The sequence below is a fragment of the Rosa chinensis genome, chromosome 2, assembly GCF_002994745.2.
Source record: "Rosa chinensis cultivar Old Blush chromosome 2, RchiOBHm-V2, whole genome shotgun sequence".
NCBI lineage: Eukaryota > Viridiplantae > Streptophyta > Magnoliopsida > Rosales > Rosaceae > Rosa > Rosa chinensis.
Genome location: NC_037089.1, coordinates 950,833 through 978,551, shown reverse-complemented (window position 1 = coordinate 978,551; position 27,719 = coordinate 950,833). Strand labels below are relative to the sequence as shown.

General features: G+C 38.2%; 5 protein-coding genes across 8 annotated transcripts; all 5 read left to right on the top strand.

Moving 5' to 3' along the window:
* The first annotated feature begins 1,270 nt into the window (after nt 1–1,270).
* LOC112185965 (leucine aminopeptidase 2, chloroplastic) lies at nt 1,271–5,156 on the top strand. Its single transcript, XM_024324305.2, has 10 exons — nt 1,271–1,471; nt 1,721–2,129; nt 2,228–2,422; nt 2,511–2,736; nt 2,965–3,091; nt 3,220–3,315; nt 3,447–3,524; nt 3,980–4,040; nt 4,332–4,519; nt 4,787–5,156. Exons 1-10 carry the CDS (start codon nt 1,403–1,405, stop codon nt 4,913–4,915), a joined length of 1,578 nt encoding a protein of 525 aa, XP_024180073.1. The 5' UTR covers nt 1,271–1,402; the 3' UTR covers nt 4,916–5,156.
* Nucleotides 5,157–6,357: 1,201 nt separating this feature from the next.
* LOC112186724 lies at nt 6,358–8,766 on the top strand. Of its 3 annotated transcripts, none has more exons than XM_024325223.2 (7): nt 6,358–6,768; nt 7,035–7,076; nt 7,365–7,447; nt 7,531–7,632; nt 7,735–7,949; nt 8,058–8,152; nt 8,234–8,766. In XM_024325223.2, exons 1-7 carry the CDS (start codon nt 6,627–6,629, stop codon nt 8,485–8,487), a joined length of 933 nt encoding a protein of 310 aa, XP_024180991.1. In that variant the 5' UTR covers nt 6,358–6,626; the 3' UTR covers nt 8,488–8,766. The 3 variants fall into 3 exon arrangements, with proteins under 3 accessions (XP_024180991.1, XP_024180993.1, XP_024180992.1); XM_024325225.2 differs by having other exon boundaries at nt 6,662–6,768; nt 7,342–7,447; XM_024325224.2 differs by having other exon boundaries at nt 6,662–6,768; nt 7,255–7,447.
* A 4,487-nt stretch (nt 8,767–13,253) lies between these two features.
* LOC112186723 (transmembrane 9 superfamily member 10) lies at nt 13,254–16,992 on the top strand. The gene is made up of 7 exons (XM_024325221.2): nt 13,254–13,523; nt 14,201–14,365; nt 14,457–14,566; nt 14,680–14,788; nt 14,906–15,018; nt 15,128–15,278; nt 15,387–16,992. The coding sequence occupies exons 1-7, from the start codon at nt 13,413–13,415 to the stop codon at nt 16,542–16,544; spliced, it is 1,917 nt and encodes a 638-aa protein (XP_024180989.1). The 5' UTR covers nt 13,254–13,412; the 3' UTR covers nt 16,545–16,992.
* A 443-nt stretch (nt 16,993–17,435) lies between these two features.
* Nucleotides 17,436–20,959, top strand: LOC112188052 (1-acyl-sn-glycerol-3-phosphate acyltransferase BAT2, chloroplastic). 2 transcript variants are annotated; one of them, XM_024327071.2, is made up of 8 exons: nt 17,436–17,688; nt 17,778–17,821; nt 18,002–18,090; nt 18,518–18,706; nt 18,796–19,202; nt 19,383–19,484; nt 19,733–20,032; nt 20,752–20,959. In XM_024327071.2, the coding sequence occupies exons 3-7, from the start codon at nt 18,012–18,014 to the stop codon at nt 19,946–19,948; spliced, it is 993 nt and encodes a 330-aa protein (XP_024182839.1). In that variant the 5' UTR covers nt 17,436–17,688; nt 17,778–17,821; nt 18,002–18,011; the 3' UTR covers nt 19,949–20,032; nt 20,752–20,959. The 2 variants fall into 2 exon arrangements, with proteins under 2 accessions (XP_024182839.1, XP_024182838.1); XM_024327070.2 differs by having other exon boundaries at nt 17,437–17,688; nt 18,018–18,090.
* A 561-nt stretch (nt 20,960–21,520) lies between these two features.
* Nucleotides 21,521–26,905, top strand: LOC112186754 (probable cyclic nucleotide-gated ion channel 5). Its single transcript, XM_024325260.2, has 8 exons — nt 21,521–21,671; nt 22,351–22,435; nt 22,676–23,249; nt 23,436–23,648; nt 24,047–24,357; nt 24,580–24,691; nt 25,494–25,730; nt 25,975–26,905. Exons 2-8 carry the CDS (start codon nt 22,377–22,379, stop codon nt 26,671–26,673), a joined length of 2,205 nt encoding a protein of 734 aa, XP_024181028.1. The 5' UTR covers nt 21,521–21,671; nt 22,351–22,376; the 3' UTR covers nt 26,674–26,905.
* Nucleotides 26,906–27,719: the final 814 nt, after the last annotated feature.

Here is a 27,719-nt window from a genome sequence, read left to right as displayed (position 1 = left end):
CTTAGTTGTGGTCAAGATCGAGTTATTGGTGGTGTCTGATGTTGATCATGGTCGTGCCTTGTGGCAATTTATCATTGTGATTAAGAGGTTATAAATGTTTTTGAGATTCTTATTAAATTCAGGAAGAGGACATGAACTTATTGTATCTTTATATTCCATCTGAATTACATTCCCCTTGTATTCTACTTATGCTGGTGATTCAATTTATTGTGGCTTGCATTTGATGTTTAAATATGTCATTTTCTTTACCCAGTATCACTGTATGCTTTAAATCATCTCTAAACACGAGTACAAGTGTAGTAGCAGAACTGGACTAGTACGAGTGCAGTAGCAGAACATGAGTACAAGTGCAGTAGCAGAACTGGACGAGTATGAGTGCAGTGCAGTAGCAGAGGATTAGGTGATGACGAGCGCAGTAGTAGAACACAAGGACAAGTGCAGTAACAGAACTAAACGAGTATGAGTGCAATGCAGTAGCAGGATTGAACGAGTACAGTAACAGGATTAGGCGATAACGAGTGCAGTAACAGAACACGAGTACAAGTGCAGTAGCAGAACTGGACGAGTATGAGATTATTCTCAGAAAAAAAAAAAAAAAAAAGTAATATAAAAGGGATTATAAGTAAAAAAAAGTAATTAAGGATAAAAAAGTAAATTAACTCATGACATATGGCTAGTGGAGAGCAGATTGTTCTTATTTGTAAGATTTAATCCTTATAAAGAGATTAGAAGTCAAAATAAGTAATTAAAGATAAGAAAGTAAATTAACTCATGACATGTGGTAAGTGGAGAGCAGATTGTCATTATTTGTAAAATTTAGTGCTTATATGTTTAATTCAATATTTAAAGGATGTAATTGTTAAATCATGTTTTGTCAATAACTTATATGTAATTTGTTAGTAATCTTAAAATTAATAAACAGTTGAAGGAATCAATTGACAGCCTGAATATGACTCTAGCTCACCTTATCAGGGCACGATAAGAAAGAGTTACAAGATTATTCAAAAAAAAAAAAAGAGTTACAAGACTAAGTTCAGCTTCAATAATTGATCATTACACAGTTTATAAACAAATCAATATAACTTAAGGAGAGGGCCGAAGAAGAAAAGTCCAAAATTTATGAGCCCAAGAAGTCAAGAACTGAGCCCAAGAAGTCAAGAGCTGAAAGAGAAATAAAATTTAAAAAACGCCGACTCAGTGAAGTGAAGCGCGAAGGTTATCTAGCCGTGGATTGAGTATAAATAGAGAGCGTAGGGACTCCAACGGTGGCCAGTGTCGTGTCATTGGCTCCTTCACTTCATCTTCTTCACCTTCATATTCTTCTTCGTTTTTAACCAAACTAACGCACGCGCCGAGTCTGCTACTTTGTTTTGCAGTCTCGCCCTTGAGATTGAAGAAGCACATGGCTCACACTATCGCTCGCGCCACTCTCGGCCTCACTCATATTTCTCCGGCCTTTGAAGCCCCTAAGGTAAACCTTTGCTCCTCCGTTTCGTTGAAATATTTGGAATCGCTTGGCGTGCATGTGTTATTTGTATGGAGATTTTGTTATTTGGATTAGTTTTTGGTGTTAATTTTGTGAAAATAAAAATTTGATCTACAACTATTTTGTAGCTGTTCTTATTAGTTGTTTGATTGATCTTGACTCTTGAGCTTTATATATGTAAAGGATCGATCTATTTTGATGCGGTGATATTCGATTTGATTGTGATTTATGAAGCTCACTTTGGCGACGAAAGAGATTGATGTAACGGAATGGAAAGGGGACCTGCTTGCGGTTGGTGTTACAGAGAAGGACTTGGCGAAAGATCAGAACTCGAAATTCGAAAATCCGATTTTGAAGAAACTGGATTCCTGTTTGGGTGGGGTGTTGGCTGAGGTCTCGACTGAGGAGGACTTCACAGGAAAGTCTGGCCAGTCTACGGTTGTTAGGCTTCCTGGTCTTGGCTCGAAGAGGGTCGGCTTGTTTGGGCTTGGACAATCTGCTTCGTCTACAGAAGCTTTTAAGGGTCTTGGGGAGGCTGCAGCAGCAGCAGCTAGGACTGCTCAAGCAAGTGATATTGCTATTGTGCTTGCTTCCTCGGAGGGGCTTTCTGCGAAATCTTGCACAGCTTCTGCAATAGCATCTGGTACTTTGAAACAGAATTTTTTTATTCTAAGTTGGGATTTTGTTTAAGTTATGGTGATAGTTGTGATAAACAGTGTGGAACCGCTTGGCTTGTTGTAGGAGCTGTTTTGGGGATATATGAAGACAACAGGTATAAATCTGAGTCAAAAAAACCAGCTCTCAAGTCTGTGGACATTCTTGGTCTTGGAACTGGACCTGAACTTGAGAAGAAGCTCAAGTATGCTCAATATGTTGCTTCTGGAATAATACTTGGGAAAGAGCTCACGAATTCACCTGCCAATGTTCTCACACCTGGTTCGTTTTAGCTCTACTGTTGCCATTTTACTGGGCCATACTTGTAATTTCCAGTATTGACTGTATGTGATGATCATTATGTTTTCAGGGAAACTAGCAGAAGAGGCCTCAAATATTGCTTCCTTATACAGTGATGTTCTTTCTGCAAAGATATTGAATGAAGAGCAATGCAAAGATCTGAAAATGGGTTCCTATTTGGCTGTGGCTGCAGCCTCAGCAAATCCTCCACATTTTATTCACTTGACCTACAAACCCCCTGGTGGACCTGCTAAGCTTAAATTAGCATTGGTGGGTAAAGGTCTGACTTTTGACAGGTGATTACAGATTTACTTCGAACAATGTATTTTTTACCCTATAGTCCTCCTAAATCATAACTCTTGGAATAGAAGAATAGCATTATCAGTTTACAGTAGATGCCTGTAAATGTTGTGAAGTCCTATAAGTGGTTTGGTATTTTTTGAACTTTTTTTTCAATGACGCTCTTATTTGTTTATTACTTTTCTGGCCCTCAGTCTTTATTTTCCTATCTTTTATGTTATCAGTGGTGGCTACAACATCAAGACAGGACCTGGCTGTTCAATTGAGCGTATGAAGTTGGATATGGGAGGTTCAGCTGCTGTATTAGGTGCAGCAAAAGCCATTGGTCAAATCAAACCTTCTGGTGTAGAGGTGAAGCATTTATTTTCTTGTGTTTGTGTTGTGGAGGAAATGCATACATGACCTACTTGCAACATGTTTTTCCTCACTTTCCAATTTTCAAGATTAAATTAGTGGTAATAATGGGTCTCGTTGTGCAGGTTCATTTCATTGTCGCAGCTTGTGAGAATATGATTAGTGGAACAGGTATGAGGCCTGGAGACATTGTCACAGCTTCCAATGGAAAGACCATTGAGGTACAGTTTGTGCGGTGGTCAGAAATGCACATCATATTATTGATGAGAGGTTGACAGTAATAGTACTACAAGCAGAGGACCCATGTTTATGTAAACTAAAATTTTATGTTTACTTCTATTCCTGCTTGCAGGTCAATAACACAGATGCTGAAGGCAGACTGACTTTGGCAGATGCATTGGTATATGCTTGTAATCAAGGTGTTGACAAGGTATTTTCTACAGTGATATATCATAACTATCCTATTTGTATCTGCAATATTGGTCGATCGGTGTGAGTTTTAAGTACCAGATAGTTGTCTGAGAAGAAATTGGATTCAAAACCTCCCCACATCAACTGTTCGTTCGTTCTTCAGATATAAATGATAGAATTCTGCTATTTTAGGGAAGGCTTATTTGTCTATAATTAACGTAGGTTTGGGACTGAGTTCATCAATGCAAAATGGAAAGAGAGTTTTTCTTGTTGCTAACTTTTGTTGCTGAAATAGATAAGTAGTCAAACTTGAGTTCAATGTTAATAAAGCTGGCTTGCTTTTCCTTCTTAAGATTTGCACCACCAAAATTCACATACAATGGATGCTCATATTACTGTTTTAACTGTTGAACGCCTACTTAGTCCTGCTTAAATGCAGGTCTCTAGTACTGCTAACATCATCCTATTCTGCAGATTGTTGACCTTGCAACCTTGACTGGTGCCTGCAGAGTCGCCCTTGGACTGTCTATTGCAGGTATATATACATATTCTTCAAACCTTTTAAATGCAATTTCTCGTCTCCTGTTGAGATAGTAGCTCAGTATACAATAAACTAAACAATAAGTTGAATGTAAGTTGCATTGATATGTAATATGTTGATGGTTGCTTAACGACGTAATAGTCCTCCACTATTAGTTTGGAATCTCAGTGGACCATTAGTTTGGTGGCAGTTCTTCTTTCTTTCTATAATGTTTACTTTGTACTTCGTGTTCAATATTTGAACCAGTGGCTGATTGTTTATTTGTTGTTTAAACTTTCCGTTCAGGTGTCTTCACACCCAGCGATGACCTCGCGAAGGAGGTATTTGCAGCTTCGGAGATAAGTGGGGAGAAATTTTGGAGATTGCCAATGGAGGAGAGTTATTGGGAATCAATGAAATCAGGAGTAGCTGATATGGTCAACACTGGTGATCGTCAAGGTGGTGCTATCAGTGCAGCTCTCTTCTTGAAACAGGTATATGATTTGATTGTTCTGTTCTCATGGTTTCTTTTGTGCTTATTGCTTTATCGACTTAAACAGCAAGAAGTATTTCTGCTTCTCTGTTTGTTTCTACTCTTATATAATGCCTACATCCAGACTCTGATATTGACATTACATGTATTACCAACAAAAGTTGCATAATTCCTCATGCTTGTGTTCTGGTTTTCCGCTTCCAAATGAACATGTCTTGCATATAATAGAAGTCTTCAGTGGAATTTAACTTAAACTATGGTTTTGCAGTTTGTTGATGAAAAGGTTCAGTGGTTGCATATTGACATGGGTGGGCCTGTTTGGAGTGATAAGAAACGCGCTGCGACAGGGTTTGCTATTTCTACCCTGGTGGAGTGGGTTTTGAAGAACTCCTCTTAGGTGCTGAAGAAGTATTGGTGGGAAGAACACCATTTACATGAGCTTACATAACGTCGGAAGAAAAGAAAACAGACGTCATCGATGATATGGGTTATTAGGCGTTGCGACTTCAATTTATGAATAAAATGTGCAGTAAAAGAAATGGGAAGGTTATGAGTCGAGGCAGAGTCTTTATTTATTCTTTTCTGTGATGGGTAAACTCTTTGATATCTTTCTTGGAAAATGTCTTCTTTTCGTTTTAGTTGTGTAATTTCCTTTTCTTTTCGACTAACACCAAAAGACAAAGAAAAAAAGAAGAAGAAAGCCATTGTCAGCAATTTATTTTGTACGCTAAGAACCTGCCAAACCTCCGATAATGAATGATCCTTCTAATGATCTAATCCCTCTGCTCTCTTCCACTCTTTGAAGATCGGCTAAACAACTAGAGTCATTTATCTTTTTCCTATTTGATTCAGGAAACAAGTCCAAATACGTGATCCGGTCCTTATGATTTTGCTTCATGTTCTTAAAAATAAGAAAAAGAAGTAATAAGAATGAGCATGGAATGAGAAATTTAGATTATCATGAACTTTTCACTCATATATTCTGTAACATTAGAGAAGTTGTTGAAGTTATGAAAATCATAATTAACGCAATATATAATAAAATGTGAGTGGTCACTACAATGAATGAGCAAGGGAAAATGATTTTTTTTTGGACTCGTGTAGTTGCTTTTTGGTTTTTGTTTTTTTTATCAAATACAACAATTAGTCTATTATAAGTCTAACTCACGACCTCTCACTTATAAATGAGAGACTTATGTCACTAGAAAGAAAGTAATTCTTTATCTAAAAATAATTAGTAATTCCTTTGTCTTTTCTATGAGATAAGATATTAAATTTTCCATGAACTTTCCATTATAGTGTATGGTAACGTAACAAAAAGTAATCATGAAAATTGTTAAAAAGTTTGTAATTATATGCAATTTGAATAATAAATATAAGAATAAGAAAATAAGAGCGGAAAATGAGTCTCTTGGAATATGAAATGAACCATTTTCCTCCTTATATTTCCTTCATACAATAAAGTGTTTCATTTCATTTTTCATCTCAAACACACAAAAAAAATTAAGGTTGATTTTCTCATGCTTCAATTCTGCAAACCACACGAGGCGGCATTGTGGTATGGGAATGGGAGTATTCATTTTACGCCACTTTTTCTTTCCTTAAGGAAATTTGGTCCTCTCTGGTTGTTTACCGAACACATGAAGTGGAACCACTTTCCAACCAAATGAGGGCATGAGACTAATTGAGTTGGATGAAGAGTAGATAATTGAGTTAGAATTATGTTCACGCCATAAAGACTAATAATTTTTTTGCCATGAACAAAAAGACAACACCGTAAGTCGTGGCTGCCAGTGCCAGCAGCGGTCAAAAACCCCACTTTAAACATTTGACAATTGACCATTCCTTACTTCTCAGTTCAGACATAATTGAGCTTCTCTCTCTCTCTCTCTCTCTCTCAACTCTCTTTGCTTCTTTTACATTTTAATACTTCCACTTCTCCGATACCATTCTCCGATTGCCGAATCTACAACCTGAGCTTACAAGAATGGAATATACCACCTAATCCTGCTACCCTTCTTCTCTTTTGGACCAACACAGATATATGTGATCATGTAGAAACCAAAAGGGCGCATATATAGAGATTTGCACCGGATAGAAGGAACAAGATGAGTGTCTATTTGACTGTGATGACGTTCAATCTTCATGAAGATCCGACAGCAGATAGTTCTAATTCATGGGAAAAGAGAAGAGATTTGTGTATAAGCGTCGTTACTAGTTATTCTCCGATGATTCTCTGTACTCAACAAGGTATGCATTTATTCTCTGGTTTTATTTGCATATGGATCTTGGTTGTGGTCATGATATGCTTCAAATGGTTCATCTGGGCTATGTTTTCTTTGTGTTTTGGAGGTGGGTTTTTGTTGTTTTGGGATATGGGGCATGAAAATGTCTTTGGTGAATGTGTTCTGGGTTAGAAGGCTTGTTGCTTTACTAAGCTGGGTTTTAGTATAATTGGTGTCTTGGATTTCATGTTTCGGGATTGATTCTTTTGTATATTTGATGATTGAAATCAGGAGCTAAATCACAATTGGATTATCTTCAACAATGCTTGCCAGGTAACATTCAATCCAAGGATTTAGATTTCATGTTGTAGAGTTAGAGATGACCAACATCATTTCACTGTTCCATTTTGAATGAATGGCTTGTTGGTATCCATTTGTTATTTTACAGAACGCAATCATCTTATGTTCATGTAATCTCTAATCTCTCCTCAACTTTATCCTAATTCCTCAGCCTAGATTTGAGATTGGACTCTTTGTACAAGACTTTAGTGAACCAATTATTGGTAGACTCACCGCTGACAAGCTTGTCCACTAACAGTAAACACCTATATCTTCGGTTAGGTTATGACCAATTTGGGATATCAAGAAAAGGACCTGAAGACACTTCAGACGAACATTGCACCATCTTCTATGACAAGGAGAAGGTATAAATACTTTATTCGAGAACATCTATCTAGTTGTTTTTTGTTAGAATGATTCTTTATGCCATTCTTTTTATAAAATGAAGGTGGAGGTTATTGAAGGTGGAACATTTTGGTTGTCAGAGTCACCTTCTGTCCCTGGAAGCATGTCGTGGGGTGCTCTAGTTCCATGTATTGCTACATGGGTGATATCCTTGCCATTTTTCTTTCTCCATAATTGTTCGTTATTGACTGCTTAATTCTTTCATGGAAGAGTGCTATATCGTTTGTTTTCTTGACATGATGTCCACACATTTCAACTGAAAGGAGTTGAGCCCCCTGGCTTTTCATTCCAGATAGTAAATACAAACATGGATGAGTTCAGTCCTCGTGCACGGAGGCGAAGTGCTTTGCTTACATGGCAGCACATTGCATCCTTACCACCTAACTTGCCAGTTGTTTATTGTGGAGGGTTCAACACACAAAAGGAATCAACTACTGGTCGTTTTCTTCTTGGGAGATCAAGGTAACAAACCCATCAGATTCCTTGTTGCCTTCTAGTGTTCTTTTGTTTGGTGGATAGGACATTCATTCCTTGTTGTATTCCAAAATGTTTTTCTTGCCTTGCCTTCAGAGAGCATGGTGTGGTCGGTGATATGAGGGATACATGGCCTAATGCCCGTGTGAGGAAAAATGCTTCTCTAATTCGCACTTTTCATGGATTTAAAGGTACCTTACAATACTTTGCTACTTGTAATGCTGCTGCTCACTGAGCATGACCTATAATTCTATACTATGTGATGCTGTCAGGTAACAAACAAGGAGCTCTTGAATTCTTCAAGTTGGTTTTCAGAGCCCTGTGCCTTTGCTGGGATCGCCAAACACAGGATCTACACATAGATTGGATTCTTTTCAGAGGTAGATCTCTTGTTCCTGTTTCGTGTGAAGTGGTGAGTGATAACATTGATGGACAATATCCATCCTCCCACTATCCAATATTTGCTGAGTTTCTGCTTCCTCGTGCTGTGAGAATTGTTGACCCACCTGCTCAAGAGGAAAATTGATATGCATCTGTGCATCTGTTTTTGACCACCACCTCCTTAATTTTCTCCTCAGAGCATTGAAGATTCTTTTTCATAGTTATGGGATTTAGATTCATCTTATCCACTATTTGTTTACCTCCTAGTTGCTGTACAGAGATCTTCAACGCATCTCTCAGGTGCATCAAAAGAGGTTGTGGATCTCCTTTTGAGTGTTTGGTTTATGTAATGTGACTTTATCCTCGTATTTTAATCATTGGGGATTGATTTTTTTCTTTTCCTGCAATTTGGAAACTCAACCTTAGTCTTTTGTCTCAAATTGCGCCTCAATGCCATGCATGGATTACGGATGAACAGGAATTGTAAATTTGTGCAAAGCCTAATATCAGCCCCTTTTTATTTCTTAGTAACGTGGATTGTTCGTTTACTGGAATCAAAGACCAACTTGGTCAAGCTTAATTATCTGTGGTGCATTCCTAGCAATCCTCGGATGAAGATTGAGCTTTGGCAACGTTACATCAACCTGCAATTTTTTTCTTTCTTTCTTTCTACTCCTATACAAGGAATCTTATTGATGAAACCCTTTACAAAGAATTCAAATTTGCTCACCACTTTAAAACAAGTAGTTTTAAAACCCTTTATGGATGAAAGTAGTTTTAAAACAAGTAATTGTGATTGAGATCAAGGCTGGTTGTTATATAACAGACCAGAATGTTAACACTATAGTCCTCTCTGTTATAACAAAATCCAAAGAGCAAGGTACTACAAAGTTGCAGCTTCAATTAAGCAAGTTAGACTTGCAAAGTTCTATGCAACTACGTAGGTTTTGACTTTTAACTAACCTTTGGTACAAGGAATACTCTCCATCTCAAAACTTGGTTTTCCTGGTTTTAGATTCTCTGCGTCCTATATTTGTATCAATATGATACACTGAGTCGCTAATCAAACTAAACTGCGTTTTTTTTTCTGTCAAAAAAAAAAAAAAACTAAACTAAACTGCTTTTTTTCTTGTGTTATCGTATAAGATCGATTGAGCATCATTACAAGAAAATTGAGACTGGTACGTACCAGACCATGAGACTGGTACGTACCAGACCAACAAGTTGAACAAGTTTTGAAGTTCCCAGAGCCGTCTCAAAAGTTTTTGAGGCCCTGTGCAAAATTAAAAAGTGAGGCCCTCTTTTTGCAGTCGTGTATGAATATGCCATTGAAAATTTTTGTTATATAGAGAAAATATTATACAAGATTATTTTTTAGATTAAAAAAATCTGTTATCTTATATTACCTTTTCACTTCTTGAAAAGAAAAATTCAGACTAAAGCTTGTTACAAAAATTTCATTAAAAAAAGCAACATTACAAGGATGGGGGAGAAGGAAAGAAAAAAATTGAAGCAAGAGACATGCAATGGGGGGGGGGGGGGGGAGGGATCGGAAAAACAAAGGTTCAGTGCCACCTGAACAACAACTAAATTATGTGGTGAGGTCCTTTTCTATATGCATTTAGACCTTGAAGTAGGGCCCCAAAATTTGGAGACCCTGTTCTGTCGCTCATGTTGCACTTGCTCTAAGCCGGCTCCCACAGTAGTTTAAAACATGCATGCAACACTTTGTAGAGATGTTATGAAAAGCAAAAACAGCTGCCATAACTATTCTTATTCTTTATAAGAGACAAACAACTGAGAATAAAACAAGTAGAATTAGTAATTTAAAGACAGAGTTAAGAAAGAAAAAAAATCATCCTCTGCTCTCCTAAGAACATCACACTAGTGTCTTTGCTACGAGGTTCGAGTTTCAAGCAAGAGTACAAGACTGTCATCATCTTGCTCCTGGATACTTGAGAATTATCTCTTCTAAGCTGTCTAAATCTTCTTGAGTGTAGAATTCACAAAAGTGAACTCAGCTCGACTTCGGCTTGGGTTTTGTTTCTGATTTTGATTTTGGTCTTGATATCCCATTCCCAGGGCAACACAGGAACAGGACCCGGGTACAATAGGCACTTTAAATCACAATAACGGGTGGTATACGACTTGCCACAGTTCCGACAAAACTTATTTCTAGAAGCCTTCGCTGGGTCTGCCCCTGTTTCTGGTGGGCTGCTGCTGCTTCTACCTCTTAATGGTTTTGCTTCTTCTTCGTTTTTTTTTTTTTTTGATTGGAACTTTATCCATTGTTATATACCGAAAATCAAAAGAATGAAGAAGGGCACATATATTAGTGTTTTACTTCATGTCTGCTATGCACTTATCATACACAAAACTAAAGGACTTGGCTATCATAAAAAACCAATAGAATTGATTCGATTAAGACCTACAAGGAACATGCATGCAATCTATAGGTAAACTTAACAGACTCAGATACTGCCGGTATATATAAAGGACCGCCCCATGTAGTAAAATAAAAACAATTTTCAGAAATTCTCAATCGGAAACCAACAGAATAGGCTAGCAATTGGCACCATGTATACCAGATGCAGCAACCGACGAACTCAGAGAATTTTTCTTATGAAAAGAAATAAAACAAAATTCGATAAACATAAACCAAATTTAAATATTTCCAACAGAAAAGAGAATTTATTTTCATGCACATATTTGAAAGCGGGAAAAAATTAAGTAAAAAAACAAAACACATTTTCTAGATCGATAATAGGATGAACCCTAAAACAAAAATTAAAAAAGATATATACCAGCTACTGAAAAGTCCGGTGGGTCGCATTCGGTGATTGAAATCCAGCGACCGGTGACCGGAATCCTACGACAGGTGATGAGGCTCCGGTGAAGTCTCATATGGTTTCTCTCTCTCTCTAATACATAGGTAAGGGTAAAATGGTATTAAAAAAATAAATAAATAAACAAAACCAAAATTTTTATAGGGAAGACTTCCTTAAAGTGTTTTGGGTAAGGGGAAATTAAAAAAACATAATGGGGTAAGTAGGAAAACAATCTCTAAAAATGGGGTAAATGAACAAAATCCCAAAAGAGAAAGATTATGAAATGAGGAGTGTCAATTTCACTCCCTTTAGTCAAATTCAAACAGCACAGTTTTAAGGAACATATACTAAATATTACACAGTCTATTTTGCTCCACAAAACTTGAACGACTCTTGGTGTAGGGTTTTGCGATTTTCTTCTCGTCCGGCAGCGCTCATCGGCGCTGGTTCGCCATTTTGGGATACTGCCGGACGGGCTCTTGAAAGCTAATGCCTCGGCGGCTTCTGGTATGGGAGGTTTGGCTTGAAGGTCTGCCAGACTGGGTGGAGGTGGAGCCTGGATCTTTTTCTGATTCGAGATCGAGTTGTACAGAGACGTTAGGTTTGGTCATGGGCCTCCAAAACCTGTAGCGGCATCTTCGTCATGGGATTTCCAGAGCTGGAGGCGGCGGTGACTATGGCGAGGGCGAAGCAGATCGTTCATGGTGCGCGTGGCTTCGGTGGTCTGGTTGGATTGCTGTAGCAGCGTGAATATGGAGGATCTGGTCGGATTATGATGGCCAACATGGTTTTGTTGGTTTTGGGCGATTTCGTGGGTGGTTGCTGCGGCGGGGTTTCTGGAGGGTAGGGGTCGGCGCTACATCGTAGCTATGCACAGATTTTGGGTTGGAGATGGTGTTTGGGCTAGGCTTGGGGCACCTTTCTCTGCTGGGTCGTGAGCTGGACTTCCTCTCTTGGAGTTGTCCTTTTGGGCTGGGGTGTTTGCCCTAGGCCCATTGCTATATTTTTAGTTTATCTAACTACAATAATTTCCTGTTTAGGAACCTATGCACTTTTGTGCACCCTATGTACCTCTAGCGCCTCTAGAGTAGTACCGAAAGAAGACTCTCGCTATATCTACGTACTTAATTGTCTAATGAGTGGGTTTATAGCTACGTACCATTGTGGGTACTACCACTAGCTTCTTGTATTCAGCGGAAGGGTATGTACCGGCCTATTCTGGCTTGTGATGCAATATATTAGCACCCGATTTGGGTTTGATTCAAAAAACAGCACAGTTTTAAGTCGTTATAATTTTTGCTTTTATATTTACAGATTTGCTCACCTAAGGGACAATTTTAAGGGACTGTGAGGGACAAATGCATCTTAACCGCTTTATTAAATATAAAAGCAGAAATTATAATAACTTAAAACTGTGCATTTATTTTCAGCCGTCAGATTCACTTGTCCCTCACAGTCTCTTAAAAACTGTCCCTTAGGTGAGCAATCTTTTTTATATTTAATACATGTGGTTGAGATATATTTGTCATTCACAGTCCCTTAAAACTGTCCTTTAGGTGGGCAAATATGATCCCAACAAATCAACGATTGTATCATTAAAGCACTATCATCGTTTATTAGTTAACTTGTATGGTCCAACCAAATGAACCTTTGTGTTAGAAAGTTAATTTATGGTCCGAATTTCTTCATGGTTTATGAGATAATTAAATTTAGATGAATAATAGTCCAACAAATAAATCATGGTATCATTCATTTTCATCTTTTATGAGTCAACTTGGAGCGTGAATCACTTGACTATATCTTCTAAGAATCATGAAAATTAAGAAAGTATCTCCTAGAAGAATAAAACTCCCTCTTTATTTAGTTAACACCAGAACGTTCATTATTGTAATTTACGAACATAGCATAAAAATGAAAATCTTGATCGAGTAGCAGAGAGTGACGTATAAGCACATTGTTTACGAGAAAGCTTGTAATCACCGTCAGTCCGTCAGTGCAGTCCGAACCCCAAATCTCGACCGTCCACCCGAAACATCCAACGGCCACGACAAAACTTGCCCAATCATCTTTGTAAATCCCAATCCCCCACAAACCATTTGAGAGATAGGAAAAGCTTTCTCCTTCTTCTCGTGCTTTTAAAGAAACCAAAAAAACCAACCACTCACTCTCACACACTGAAAAATTTAGATTCAGAGAGACGTGGATCTAGATCTTCTCTGAAGAAGAAGAAGAAGCAGCCGCCATGGAGAGAGGACCTCTCGCTCTTCAGCTATGGATCTCGCTCTGCCTTGTGCTCGTTCTTCGTGCTCGCTGCTTCTATCTCCCTGGTGTCGCGCCGCAGGATTTCCAAAACGTGAGCGTTTTTATCCCTCTCTCTTTTCGTTTTCTTTTTGCTTATGCTTTTTGTCGTGAATCAATTTGCGCGTTATAGAAATGTGTGTGATTATGAACGTGTGTGTGTGTGTGTGTTTTGCATGGCGGTGGATTTCAGATCCGTGTGAGGTTTGGAGTTTCGGTGTTTGCGATTTTGTGCGTCTTGGTTTGGCGTTGAGATCGTAGCTGCATTTCTGTGTTGTTTGGCTTTGAATTTTGTGAATCTGTGTCGGTTTCGTATATTACGTGAACTATAGTGTGGATTTGAATCTCAGCAATGCCAAGCAGCATATTCACAAAAACAATCTGAATTTGTTAAAATTTTTTGTTTTCGGATTAATTTTTGTATGGGAACAAGAAAAACTCTGAGCATTGTTTTCACCGAGTTATAATTTGTCTGGTTTCAACCTTGCATATGTGGAAGAAAACGGTAGAGGATGAAGGAGGAATAGTCATAGAAGGGTTTGAAAGGAATGGTTTATGGAATTGACTTTTATATGATATGCTCAATTAAGCTGGTCACATTGTGATGCCCTGAAATTTGAGGAATTTCTCAAAGTCAATTGGATCTTGTGATTTGAACTATTTGATATTAGTTTAAACCGTTGCTATCTAATGAATAATTGCGTTATATTAATTTTCTTTGAATATGTGCAGGGAGCTCCCTTGAATGTGAAGGTGAACAAACTAACCTCCACAAAAACTCAACTTCCTTACTCATTCTATTCCCTCCCATACTGTCGTCCAGAGCGTATAATTGACAGTGCAGAGAATCTTGGGGAAGTTCTTCGTGGTGATCGCATTGAAAACTCTCCTTATGAGGTAAAATAGGGTTTTGAGAGTATTACTTTTATGGTTGTGTGTTCCTTCTTTTTTGGTTAGTAAGAAACTTGGAATTTATTGTGTGTTGCAGTTCAAAATGCGAGAGCCACAGTTGTGCACTGTTGCATGTCGTATCATTCTTAATGCAAAAACTGCAAAGGAATTTAAAGAAAAGATAGATGATGAGTATCGGGTGAACATGTGAGGCTCCTTGTTTTTTAGATCATATATATAAATTATATGGTCCTTCCCTATGAGCAAACTAATTCAAATTTATTGATATGAATCTTCTGATAATTTGTGTCAATTGACAGGATTTTGGATAATCTCCCTCTGGTTGTTCCTATACCAAGGCCTGATCAGGAAAATTCCTTGGTGTATCAACATGGCTTTCATGTTGGTCTCAGAGGACAATATGCTGGGGTAATTGTTAGTTCAGTTAGCATGTGTTGTACGCTTGATCTTAACTATTCAGTGATTTGCTAATTACAAGAGTATTTTTTTTTGCTCTCTCTTCTCTTTTCATTCAAATATTTACAGAACAAGGATGAAAAGCATTTTGTTAACAATCACTTAACTTTTACGGTCAAATATCACAAAGATCCAATGACAGAATCTGCCAGGATTGTTGGGTTTGAGGTCAAACCGTTCAGGTATTTATGGCATTCTTTTCCTTCATAGTTTAGTTACTCTGTTCTATATTCTTTCTTCAATGCTAGTTCATGCCTGTATGATGCAAATAAATGATTTCTGTGAATGCAGTGTTAGGCATGAATACGAAGGTGAGTGGAGTGGGAAGACGCGTCTAACAAGCTGTGATCCCCATGCAAAGCGCATGGTTACCAGCTCCGAATCTCCTCAAGAGGTTGAAGATAAAATGGAAATTATATTCACATATGATGTTGACTTCCAGGTCAGTGACATTGCCTATCTGTAACAAACCATTACTTCTTTGCTATTTTGATTTGGGTTTCAACCTTGTTCCTCTGGTTTTCTTAGTTAATATTGTTTGACCTTGTAGGAGAGTGATGTGAAGTGGGCATCTCGCTGGGACACATATCTTCTGATGGCTGATGATCAAATCCACTGGTTCTCAATTGTTAATTCTTTAATGATTGTTCTTTTCTTATCGGGCATGGTAGCTATGATCATGTTGCGGACACTTTACCGGGATATCTCCAAGTACAACCAACTGGAGACCCAAGAAGAAGCCCAAGAAGAGACAGGATGGAAATTGGTCCATGGTGACGTGTTCAGACCTCCAGTAAACTCAGATCTACTGTGCGTGTATGTTGGCACAGGTGTTCAGTTCTTTGGGATGATTGTTGTCACTATGCTCTTTGCTGTCCTTGGATTCCTCTCCCCTTCAAATCGTGGTGGGCTGATGACGGCCATGCTCCTCCTCTGGGTCTTTATGGGTCTTTTTGGTGGATATGCTTCAGTTCGTCTGTACAAGTTGTTTAAGGGAACAGAATGGAAGAAAATCTCTCTCAAAACAGCCTTCATGTTCCCTGCAGTAGTGTTTTCCATTTTCTTTGTCTTGAATGCTCTTATCTGGGGTGAGAAGTCGTCTGGGGCAGTGCCATTTGGAACCATGTTTGCTCTGGTATTTTTATGGTTTGGCATTTCGGTTCCACTTATATTTGTTGGTGCCTATGTGGGCTTTAGGAAGCCAGCGATTGAGGATCCTGTGAAAACCAACAAGATCCCTAGGCAAGTGCCAGAACAGGCTTGGTACATGCATCCAGTTTTCTCTATCTTAATTGGAGGCATACTGCCATTTGGCGCTGTCTTTATTGAGCTCTTCTTCATCCTTACCTCAATATGGTTGCATCAGTTCTATTACATATTTGGATTCCTATTCATCGTCTTCATTATCCTCATCATCACTTGTGCGGAGATCACCATTGTGCTATGCTACTTCCAGCTGTGCAGTGAAGACTACTTTTGGTGGTGGAGATCGTATTTGACTTCAGGGTCATCAGCACTGTATCTTTTCCTATATGCAGCCTTTTACTTCTTCACTAAGCTTGACATTAAGAAGCCAGTATCTGGAGCCTTATACTTCGGGTATATGCTCATTGCTTCATATTCTTTCTTTGTGCTGACCGGTACAATCGGTTTCTACGCATGCTTCTGGTTTACTAGGCTCATATATTCATCTGTGAAGATCGACTGATTAATTGGTCTGATACGAAGGAATTGGTTCATTTGTTTCTACATGACGAAGCACAAACTTCACTTTGATGGCATTTGTTGAATGCCCTTGATGAGTTACCAATTGGGTTCAATTTTGAATCTTGAGTCATAGAAATTCATATTCTTAGCCTCTTCATATACAGGTTCTTTGTCAGAGTTCTAGTTCGTTTTTCTTTACTTAATCATCTTATGACTACATTCTGTTCCACACGAGAGAGCACGCATGTGTGAATTGTTAAAGCAAATTCTGTTGTTGAGGCTCAAATGCCTGTTCTAGAAATGAAAATGGTTTCCTGTATTTACACTGCTAGTGTTGGTTTTTGGTCTTTTCTGTTAAACATCGTACTTGAGATTTAACAAACTGTATAAATGTTTTGTGATGGAAAGGACAAGGTAAACATCAATTCAAGTGTAGTTCAAATTTTCTATGCCTATCTAGATCATTACAATATTCGTTTGTGTATCAAACAGCATGAAAGCTTAAAGCCTTTCCTAACATGATGATCGACCTATAGTTTTATGCAACCAGAGGGAGTTTCTCCTCGCGACCTATTTGTGGATGTAATGACGAGTGTCAGTTCGATTGCTTTCGCTTGTATACACTAAAGTACTAGTTTCAATGGAATCAGACTTATCGATTGCCTTGGCGCATAAAAGCACAATTCACGCACTCTTTTCAACAATAGATTCGGAATTAATTGAAGATAACAAGTCGGGAACAGGCATTTGGTCCATACCACTTTAAATGTTGGCAGAGGTTCTAAGTTGGAATCGGTTGCATAATTAGACAAAAAAAAAAATCATCTAATTTTTGGAGCTGCTAATTTAATTTAGATGGTGTAATATAGTATATGGTCCAAACTACTGTCTTCTGGTTACATTTAAGGGGCAGACCGAGAGAAAGCAAAAGCTTTGGTCATAGCCAAACTCCGATATCTTCAATATAGAGACACAAGAACACAACCAATAAACAATCCAAAATATAAAAAAGGGTTCCCTTCAATCTCATCTCACATTTGCTCCCCAAACTATAAACCCTAATCCCAAATTTCCACAAAACTCAAAATTTCCGGATTCTATTCTTCTAATGGAAGTCGCTTCTCACCCTGCTCATTCTATACTCTGTATGTTATCTCTTCTCTCTTTTCGTCTCTCAAGCTTTTCTTCTTTTCAAATAAACATTAAATTCTCTGTGGTTAATTCAACGTATCAGGTTACAAGCAATCCAGGTTGCCATCAACGTCGTCTTTGTTGCCGGTGAGTTCTTCTATGTCTATTTTACTTTGCTTCCTCGTGTTTGCCTGGTTCTTCAAATCTCCAAACTAGTAGTTTGATCAGAATTTATAGTGTGACTAGAGAAACAGAGCTCAAGTAATTATAAATTGACCTCATAAAGCTTGAAATTTTGAAGTATTATTGTTGGAATTGCTGTGACAGTTTATTCATAATGCAGCTGTTCACTCACAAGGGACTAACTATTGGGTGCTCTCCGCGCAGACGTCCCATTTTGGGAAAGCTTAGTAATTGTAAGTCAATGCATTCTTAATTTTGGCTCCATCATCTAATACCGAATTGCAGTAGAGTTTGTTATACTATTTATTTGTGTAACATTTACTTTTGACTTTATGTCAATCTCTCGGCTTTTTAATATCCACTTTTGCATGTTAGCCAGGATTATGATCTTAACAACTATTGGAAGGAATTCCAGACTGTATGATATACTGTGAGGATTGTGGAACCTTGTTGCTTGGCTAAAATTTGTGTTGGATCTACTTATTTTTGTTATATTCTTCTAGTATCGGCATTGGTACTTTTTTACTTATGTAAAGATGCTCTATGGATTTGAAGCCACATGAGCTCCTTCGTACTCCTTTGCGGATTCACTAGCTCTTATTTTCTCTTTTTTCTTTTAGATCACATTATGATGCCTCTCTCTTTCTCTTTTCCACTCAGCTGCTTGTCATAGCGTTTTATGCATTCCAAGGAAGCCGGTTGGGATATCATGGTGTGACGTTGATGCCAAAGAGGAGTTTGTCAGACCTTATAATGATGTCAGATTGCATAACCAGCATAAATTGTCCAGGCATACAGTTGTACATTGTGGACTTGTTGAAACTGGAACCCCTGATGAAGCCTTACCAGGTTTCTCTATTGAGACTTTTCTGTTTTTACCCTTCTTATTAGCATTGTAAATCTAACTGACTTCTTTATTGTTATTTTTTGAATTGCAGAAGTAAATATGGTCTCAAAAGTTAGGGGGCTGTGCTTTTATGCCATTACTGCCTTTAATGCCATTTATCTCTTTGCACTGATGGTAGTAGCGCATCCTTTTGTCCTGTTGTTGGATCGATATAGAAGACGAGCTCAATTTTTTATTGCCAAAGTTTGGGCCACTTTTGCTGTTACTCTGTTTCTCAATATCAAGTTTGAGGGACTGGAGAATTTGCCTCCTCCAGATGTTCCTGCTGTATATGTTTCTAACCACCAGAGCTTTTTAGACATATATGTTCTTCTCACTATTGGGAGACCCTATAAGTTTATTAGCAAGACTAGCATATTCCTCATTCCCATTATTGGGTGGGCCATGTTTCTACTAGGCGTGATTCCTTTAAAGCGCATGGACAGCAAAAGCCAATTGGTATTCCATTTCCTCGGTTCCACCTTTGCTTGTGAAGATTTATTATTTTGTTATTTTCTGGTTAGATGAATGCTGCAAAATTGTGTTATGTTATAAATTTTTTCTCTTAGTTTCTTTTGTGTAACTGTAATCGATATCGAAAACCACAATTTTCAAATTCTATTGGCTTTCTGCATACAGGAATGTCTTAAACGTTGCATATATCTTCTCAAGAAGGGGTCCTCTGTCTTTTTCTTCCCTGAGGGAACACGCAGTAAAGATGGAAAATTAGGGGATTTCAAGGTGAGATCTTTTGGGAGTCTTATTTTACTTGGTTGCTTATGAACATAAACGGAAAGGAATGAATTTGGTTTTCTATTATTGTTTTTAAGTTAAGCTCATTTTAAAAGACATAACTTCTTAATACCACAACTGATTAAGATGTTATTGATCTCATTAGTGGATATCTTCACTACATTTGGGTAATTTTTTTCCATAGATAATTCTGAAGCTCCTGAAATGTATATTTTTCTCTTCTTGTTGAAATGCAGAAAGGTGCCTTCAGTCTTGCAGCAAAGACGAATGTGCCAGTGGTGCCTATTACTCTTATAGGAACTGGGAAAATCATGCCTGTGGGAAAGGAGGGTATCTTGAACACTGGACCTGTTAAAGTTGTTATACATAAACCTATAGAAGGAACTGATACAGAAACACTGTGCAGAGAAAGTAGAAACATAATTGCAGAAGCACTCAATTGTCAAGGCTGAGATTTCTTCTGCCACTTGTCTGTTTGGTTCATATGGTTCTAGACTCGTTCCTTTGCTGTGAATGGAAGTAACATAATCCAAAAGGTATGAATCATTTGTCAAATGGCCTCTTTTCTTACTAATTGTTGCAGTGTGTGCTCATGCTATAGTTACAAGGTTCATTTCAATTATGACTCCAGTTTCGTCTTTCATCAGTTTGATAGTCACCTGTTTATGCTTCTAGCTCTGTGGCACAGATTTTGTGGTTTTTTTTTTTGGTCTTTTCTTTTCCACTTTGAAACAAATGAATTGCAGTCTATAAGTAATAAATCTAATCTGCTTAGGAACCTTATTCTTGCTGAAGTACTTAATAAAAGGGTAATTTGTCAAGTTGCTTGAGAGTTGTGAATAATCTTGATCGGAATATTGGAAAAGCTAGTAGTTCCTATTGCAGCTCAAGTTTGGAGCCCAGAAATAAAAGGGTTAGTATACTTGTGGCAGATAGTATCATTCATGAGGATGGCTGCTCTCGTTCTAGTTTTGAAACCTAATCAGCTTGGTTCCCATGTGCTCTATGGTCTTAATGCGGTGCAGTCTCAGCTTTCGTCTCATATTGAGAACATGCTTGGTCTCTACTACATATGTACTGCATTAATTGGGAATACAAATCATGCTGTGAACTTGTTTGTTTTTGTAGACAATTTTCTGCTACTAGTGTTTTCTCTCCCATTGTTTGGTTCTGAATGCTAGCTGATACTAGGCGGTGAAAATTGTCGGAAGTAAATTATGGTTTTGACGTCTTTTACTTCTGCATGTTTTGGCAGAGAAAGCAAATAAAATTTGCAGCAGAGTTTAAATCTGTGGGTTGCAGCTGTTCAATGACTTCAATCCCACATTACAAACAATCGCCAGCTAGAAGAAAATGTCTTCACCCGAAGGGCCAATTAGAAGCCAACTCTGGGCCGGCCCCAAGTCCAAACCTGGTGGCCTCAATTTGTTGTCAACATTTTCATTCTTGTTTCTAACGCATTGGGGGGGGGGGGGGGGGGGGGGTTGAAATATTATGATTATATTATCATGTTTATAATGTGTATGAATAATAACGGGCTATGAGATTTGGCAATCAAATTTTTGACGGAGGAAGCCTTGTTTGACTCGCCATGTTTATGTTTTAAAATGGTGATCTATACCGTCTTACCATATTTTATACTGTTGAATTAACAAATTAATACTAGTGTTTTTTCCATTAGGTCAATCTATCTCATCCAAAATGTTGAGTCTACAATTCTATTCAGTTTACTTTGTTCCGGGGTTCTTTTCAAGAGTAGTATATATAATTCCAATCGTTTTTCCAATTATTTGAGAATATCCTACAAATGATACTTTCAATATCACGAATCAAATAAACAAATATGATTGCGACATTAGCCGATTTATTGCTTCCATCGTCCCAAAGTATCTAGATCAATAGTTACTATTTTACTAATTACGACCGAGCAATGTTATGGCGTTAAAGACTATGAGGGTTAAATTTTGTTATCCGAGTCAGTGAAATAGTGAACTCATTTACCCCACCCCACCAAATGAGAATCATTGACTTGTTTTCCTTCCTTTTTCAATTGCGGGTAAAATATCTCCTTCGTGACTCCCTCCTTGGCTCCTTCTTCTGTGTTCTCCACCCCGTTCTGCATAACTATAAAATCTCTCTGTACTCCTTCTCACCAATTCATAGCGATTCTCGACTGTAAGTTTCTATTTTTTCTGTTTCTTTTTCTCCTATTCTCATATGCTTGATTCTGTGCCTAAAGATTGATGCTTTGTTTATGCCCTTATTGGGTTTTCAGTTGATTGTTTTATTGAGGGAGGAATTTGTATTGTATATGGAGATCAGTTGAACTCTATTGCATGTGTATTGGGCTTTTGGGATTGATTGAATCACTTTGGTAACTTATCCTTGTTTTTGGTTATGTATAACTGGTGTTAGTTTGTTTCTGGGAGGGGGAGGGTGAGGGTGAGGGTTCTTAAGTGGTCAACGTTAGCGCTCACAATGAATTTTCTTGGTAATTTTGGTTCTAAAGGATTAATGAATGAAATTTTGCTTGGGTGAGTTTTAGTTGGAGATCTGGTTGGTGGAGGAAAGATGAATTATATGCCACACCTAGAGACTAGTGGTTATGTTGTTTGATCTGATGTTATAAGTAGCTGTGTGAAGCCCCTGGGGTGATAGTGTACTTTGAGAATGCTAAATTTCAATTTCGTTAGTTACATCAAATGAAAATCAGGGTAACTTCTCAATACAACGTTAACTAACTTAGTAACTTGGAGATGTGAGATAACTCAACTGCCTAGATTTTGAATTGATTGGTTTAATGCTTGTTGGTTTTCATTTGATTCTTATATATGTATATGTTTTGCTTTGGCAGGTGGATTTATGTTTTGAGTGCCAAAAATGTTTGACTGTGGCTACACGTCACAGTATCCGGGAGGGCAGAGAGACAAGTTTGTGAGGTACCAAATGCATCCTTTTGCTTTTGTCATGGTTGCATAGTTTATATTTGTTAATCTTACTTTTGGTGTACAGTACTGATATGAAGGAAGACTAGTTTATATTTGTAGATTAATATTCGGGTGTAAATATTATTTTTTGAATCATATTATTTCATGTATTGATTAGTGTACATATTATAGTTCATGGTAGGTGTCTAAACAGTCATCTAATGTTGTGCTTATTGGCACTCTTTATTTTAGGCTGGATGACTTGGACTCTCGATTATCGTCCTCTTCTGATACTGGAGTGAGAAGGTGTGGACTTAATATTGAAGGACTGACCCGGAGTGCTCCTTCAAGGGATACATCCTTTAAAAAAGGAATGAGAAAGGGCTCTGAAGGACTTAAGTCCATTGGTCGATCACTTGGATTTGGTGTTTCTCGTGCAGTATTCCCTGAAGATCTTAAAGTTTCAGACAAGAAGATATTTGACCCTCAGGACAAATTTCTCCTTTTTTGGAATAGACTTTTCGTCATATCATGTATTCTGGCGGTGTCTGTGGATCCACTTTTTTTCTACCTTCCAGTTATTAATAATGCATCAAATTGTCTTGGTATAGACCGAAAGTTGGCTGTCATAGCAACCACATTGCGAATGATTGTTGATGCGTTCTTTCTTCTTCACATGGCTCTCCAGTTTCGGACAGCCTACATTGCTCCATCATCTCGGGTTTTTGGACGAGGTGAACTGGTGATTGACCCGGCAAGAATAGCTAAGAGATACTTACGAGGTTATTTCATCATTGATTTTCTTTCAGTGCTACCTCTACCACAGGTAAGATTGTGTCACCATGAACCAATCTATTTTTACATAGTTCTTTATGCAGGTACCTCTTTCCTAGAAAGTAACCTGAGGAATTTCACTGAGTTTTCTTAATAATTGTAAATGATTGGTGTGATAGCATCCACATTGCTAATGATTGTTGGTGCTTTCTTACTAATTCATTTTCAATTGGAGCAGATTGTAGTTTGGAGGTTTCTCCAGCGGTCTGGAGGTTCAGATGTGCTCGCTACAAAACAGGCCTTGCTTTTTATTATCTTGCTTCAGTACATTCCCAGACTTCTTCGAGTCTTGCCTCTAACCTCCGAACTGAAAAGAACAGCTGGTGTTTTTGCTGAAACTGCTTGGGCAGGTGCTGCATACTATTTGCTATTATACTTGCTCGCTAGTCATGTAAGTAACCATTTGGAATCTACTCTTGATTTTCTTTTCTTTTTATTTTGTTTGTGCTGCCTTGTTCGCCTGCTGAATGTCACTAAATTTGATTCAGCCTAATCAGGCCTGTTAAGTTTTTGGTTTTATACACTGTTTTTAACTAATTCTGTATTTTTCATTAATCTAGTTGGAGAAGCTGTTTCTAGGTTAAAGAAAATATATTTCTTTACAAGATAAAATTAACTAGAATTGTTTATTAACAGTGATGCAATTTCTTTTCCTTGTACAAGTATTCATGTCTGCCGGACTCATTTCCAGATGTACCAGGCACTTAGTATTTTGTAATCCAAAGTTGTTTGGCTGTAATTATACTTTTAAATGGTGTAGTAATTTATCTTTTGAATCCATGTTTGCAGATTGTTGGGGCATTTTGGTATTTGTTAGCTGTAGAACGCAATGATACATGCTGGCAGAAGGCTTGTACTGACATTGGCAACTCATGCAATAAAAGTTTACTGTACTGTGCGGACGAGAAACTGCCACCTGATGTGAATCTGACTTGGTCCAAAGTTAGTGATATCATCCAGTCAAATTGCTCATCGGCTGATGACAATAAATATTTTGATTTTGGAATCTACCAACAGGCTTTATCATCTGGAATTGTTTCATCTAAGAAGTTCATCTCTAAATATTGTTACTGTTTATGGTGGGGGTTACAAAACTTAAGGTAATGATGTTTTCTTCTTTGTGGTAATGTTACTGTCAGAAAAAATAGCGTAGTTATTTATTTTGATTGGATTATGGTTGGAGAAGTCTCTTACCTACGCACTCAATGAAAATTCCTGCATCTTACTGTTTAATAGTTCCTGCTGTTGCTTGTTCTCCATCCACTTTGGCACATGTGAGCTTGAAGCTGATTCTTAAGGACATTCTCTTTTTCTTTTTACAGTACACTTGGCCAAGGTCTCTCAACTAGCACCTATCCCGGAGAGGTTATATTTTCCATAGCACTAGCTATATTTGGGTTGATCCTCTTCGCACTTCTGATAGGAAATATGCAGGTAAACATGGAGCTGATAGCTGATGTTCGTAAGATTAATTGAGTACATAGAGTCCTGAAGATTTTGGTGGTGACTCAGTTTTGAATATGATGTATGATGTTTCCCTCCCCAGAGAGAAAGAAATGAAAAAAGATTGTGGCAGTGTGACTTTAGTAAAGTTATTTTTTCTTTTGAACGCTCGTTGGGGAAGTGACAGTGTCTTATGGGTATCACTGGCTGGTAATAAGTATAAAAAACCAAAAGTTAATTATAAGTTGCTTTTTGAGACAAATAAACTTCTTAAGCTATAAGCTTAATATTTACCAGGGTTAGATGAGTAGTGGTAGTAACTGCACCTTGGCATTGGCAAGGAAAGAGATTGTTAGAGGCATACTACACAAAAGTGCAGAAAGTTCTCTAAACTTTACTTTAGTTCTATGTTTCTTCAAGTTAGATGGGAACTTTATCGCTTGTTGACCAAGAAGTACAGAGAGGAGTAAGAAAGATTGTTAGAGAAACTAAGGAGCAAATATACAAAAGTAAAAGAGCACTAATGATTATAAACTGTTGAAGTTGGAAGAGTGAAACTGTTGATCAGCTATTATTGATAATGGAGTGTCACCCTGCTAGGGTTTAGGGTTTGATATCAGTTTTTGTGACTTGGAATAAGATGAAGATATAGATTCTTTTTATTTAACTAGGTCCAGATTGTAGTAAATAAATGGTTGTTCAAACGTGGACCAGTATAGAAAGAAATTTTGTAGCATGCAAAGCTGAATTTCGTATTATAGTGCTAATACTCTGGGTGTACATTCTTTGACAGACCTACCTCCAATCTCTTACCATTCGACTTGAGGAGATGAGAGTCAAAAGGCGTGATTCAGAGCAGTGGATGCACCATCGCTTACTCCCACAAGACCTTCGGGAGCGAGTTAGGCGATATGATCAATATAAGTGGTTGGAAACACGCGGCGTGGATGAGGAGAATTTGGTTCAGAGTCTACCAAAGGATCTCAGGAGAGATATCAAGAGGCATCTCTGTTTGGCGTTAGTGAGGAGGGTATGATTATTTGTTCATTTGTACTTTGTGTACCTTTCTAGTGGTCATTTGCAGATTCATAGGTTATTCTCACCATGATCATTCAACAAAGTTCCTCAAAATATTCAAAAAAAAAAAAAAAAATTCACAAAAGCAGAAACATCCCCCCCTCCTCCTCCTCCTCCTCCTCCTCTTTTCTGTACTTTCTTATGCATTTTTCTCATGTGCATCATCTGGTTTGTAATTACTTTGCTTGTTATTGTAGGTTCCTCTGTTTGAGAATATGGATGAGAGGTTGCTTGATGCCATTTGTGAGCGATTGAAACCAAGTTTGTTCACACAGAGTACCTACATAGTTCGAGAAGGAGATCCAGTTGATGAGATGCTTTTTATTATACGTGGTCGCCTTGAGAGTGTAACCACAGATGGTGGTAGGAGTGGGTTTTTCAACCGCAGTCTACTAAAAGAAGGGGATTTCTGTGGGGAGGAGCTTCTAACTTGGGCACTGGATCCCAAATCTAGTTCTAACCTTCCTTCATCTACTCGGACTGTAAAGGCATTAGGAGAGGTTGAGGCTTTTGCTCTTATAGCGGAAGAGCTGAAATTTGTCGCCAGTCAGTTTAGGCGCCTTCATAGTAGGCAGGTTCAACACACCTTTCGTTTCTACTCACAGCAGTGGCGTACTTGGGCTGCCCGCTTCATCCAAGCGGCATGGCGTCGCTATTCCAAGAGGAAAATCATGGAGCTTCGCCGGAAGGAAGAGGAAGAAGCAGAAACAGAAGCACTGGCAGGTGCCCGCCACAATGTTAGCATAGGTGCCACCTTTTTAGCCTCCAGGTTTGCTGCAAATGCACTTCGTGGTGTTCATCGAAATAGGAATGCAAAGAGTGCTCAGAGCGCTCGAGATTTGGTCAAATTACAAAAGCCTCCTGAGCCTGATTTTAGTGCTGAAGATGCAGATTGATTTGTGATGTATTTATGACTTGTTCAAGATCCTGATTACTGTGTATTTCCTAGGTGGCCACTGTAATATATACAACTTCTAGCTTGGAATGGCAATTGTAACTCGTATGATGGCAAGTGTAAATCTGTTTTACACTACTAAGACAGAGAGGTGACGTATGAATTCGATTACTTGTACGCTTCTTTCACACTGAAATGAAATTATTATTTGCTCCTGATGATTGCTAAAAAAAGTAAAAATGGATTGAATACTAATAGTTGCTCCATGCAGGCATTGCTATCCTTAGTTTAGATGAGTAACAAGAAGAGAATGATGGCCTTAAACCTGCCCCATCTTATTTCTTCTTAGCTAGTCATATAAAGAAAAGAGAATCGAACAGTATGTCTGTAAGAAAAAATAGCAAGTACAAAGAAATAGAAGTTGATATATGTAGTGGGGCAAGATCTATTTGCCGGGGTGAGTGTTTTCTTGATGAGAGACTCCTGTGGCAACTTTGGCAACATCAAGAGCAGATGCCTCGGGCTTCTTCTTGGAGTATAAGGTTAAGTAACCGAGGGTGACGACGATAGCAATGCCACCAACAGCCATTCTCATGGGGCAGACAGGCGCTTTCGACCGTTGATGAAGCACCTCTGTTGTATGCATCCCCTGTGCTGCACCCTTCATCGCCTCTGCTGGGCCTCCTGCCTTCGCTTGTTCCGATCCTGCCATTCCTGCTTTAAATTCTGATGTCTCTAGCTTTGGTTTCCCTCGATCTTTCAAAGTATGGAACTTTGTCACTAGTATGTTTCTGTCTTCATTTGTTTATCTTCGACTACATCCACATTTAGTTTTGTGGGTATATAGAATCGAAGGATTCGTAGTTTGATATATGGTGTTTCACCTTTTGCGGTGGTGTAAGAAGTCCTGAATATCTGGAAATATGTAATGAAATTATGGTGTTAGCTGCCCCAAGGACTTTTTCCATGAAGCAGCCATATGTATATGTATGTGGCTTTAGTTAACCCATAACCATATTTTCAGGGTCAAGATCCTTTCATGCAACT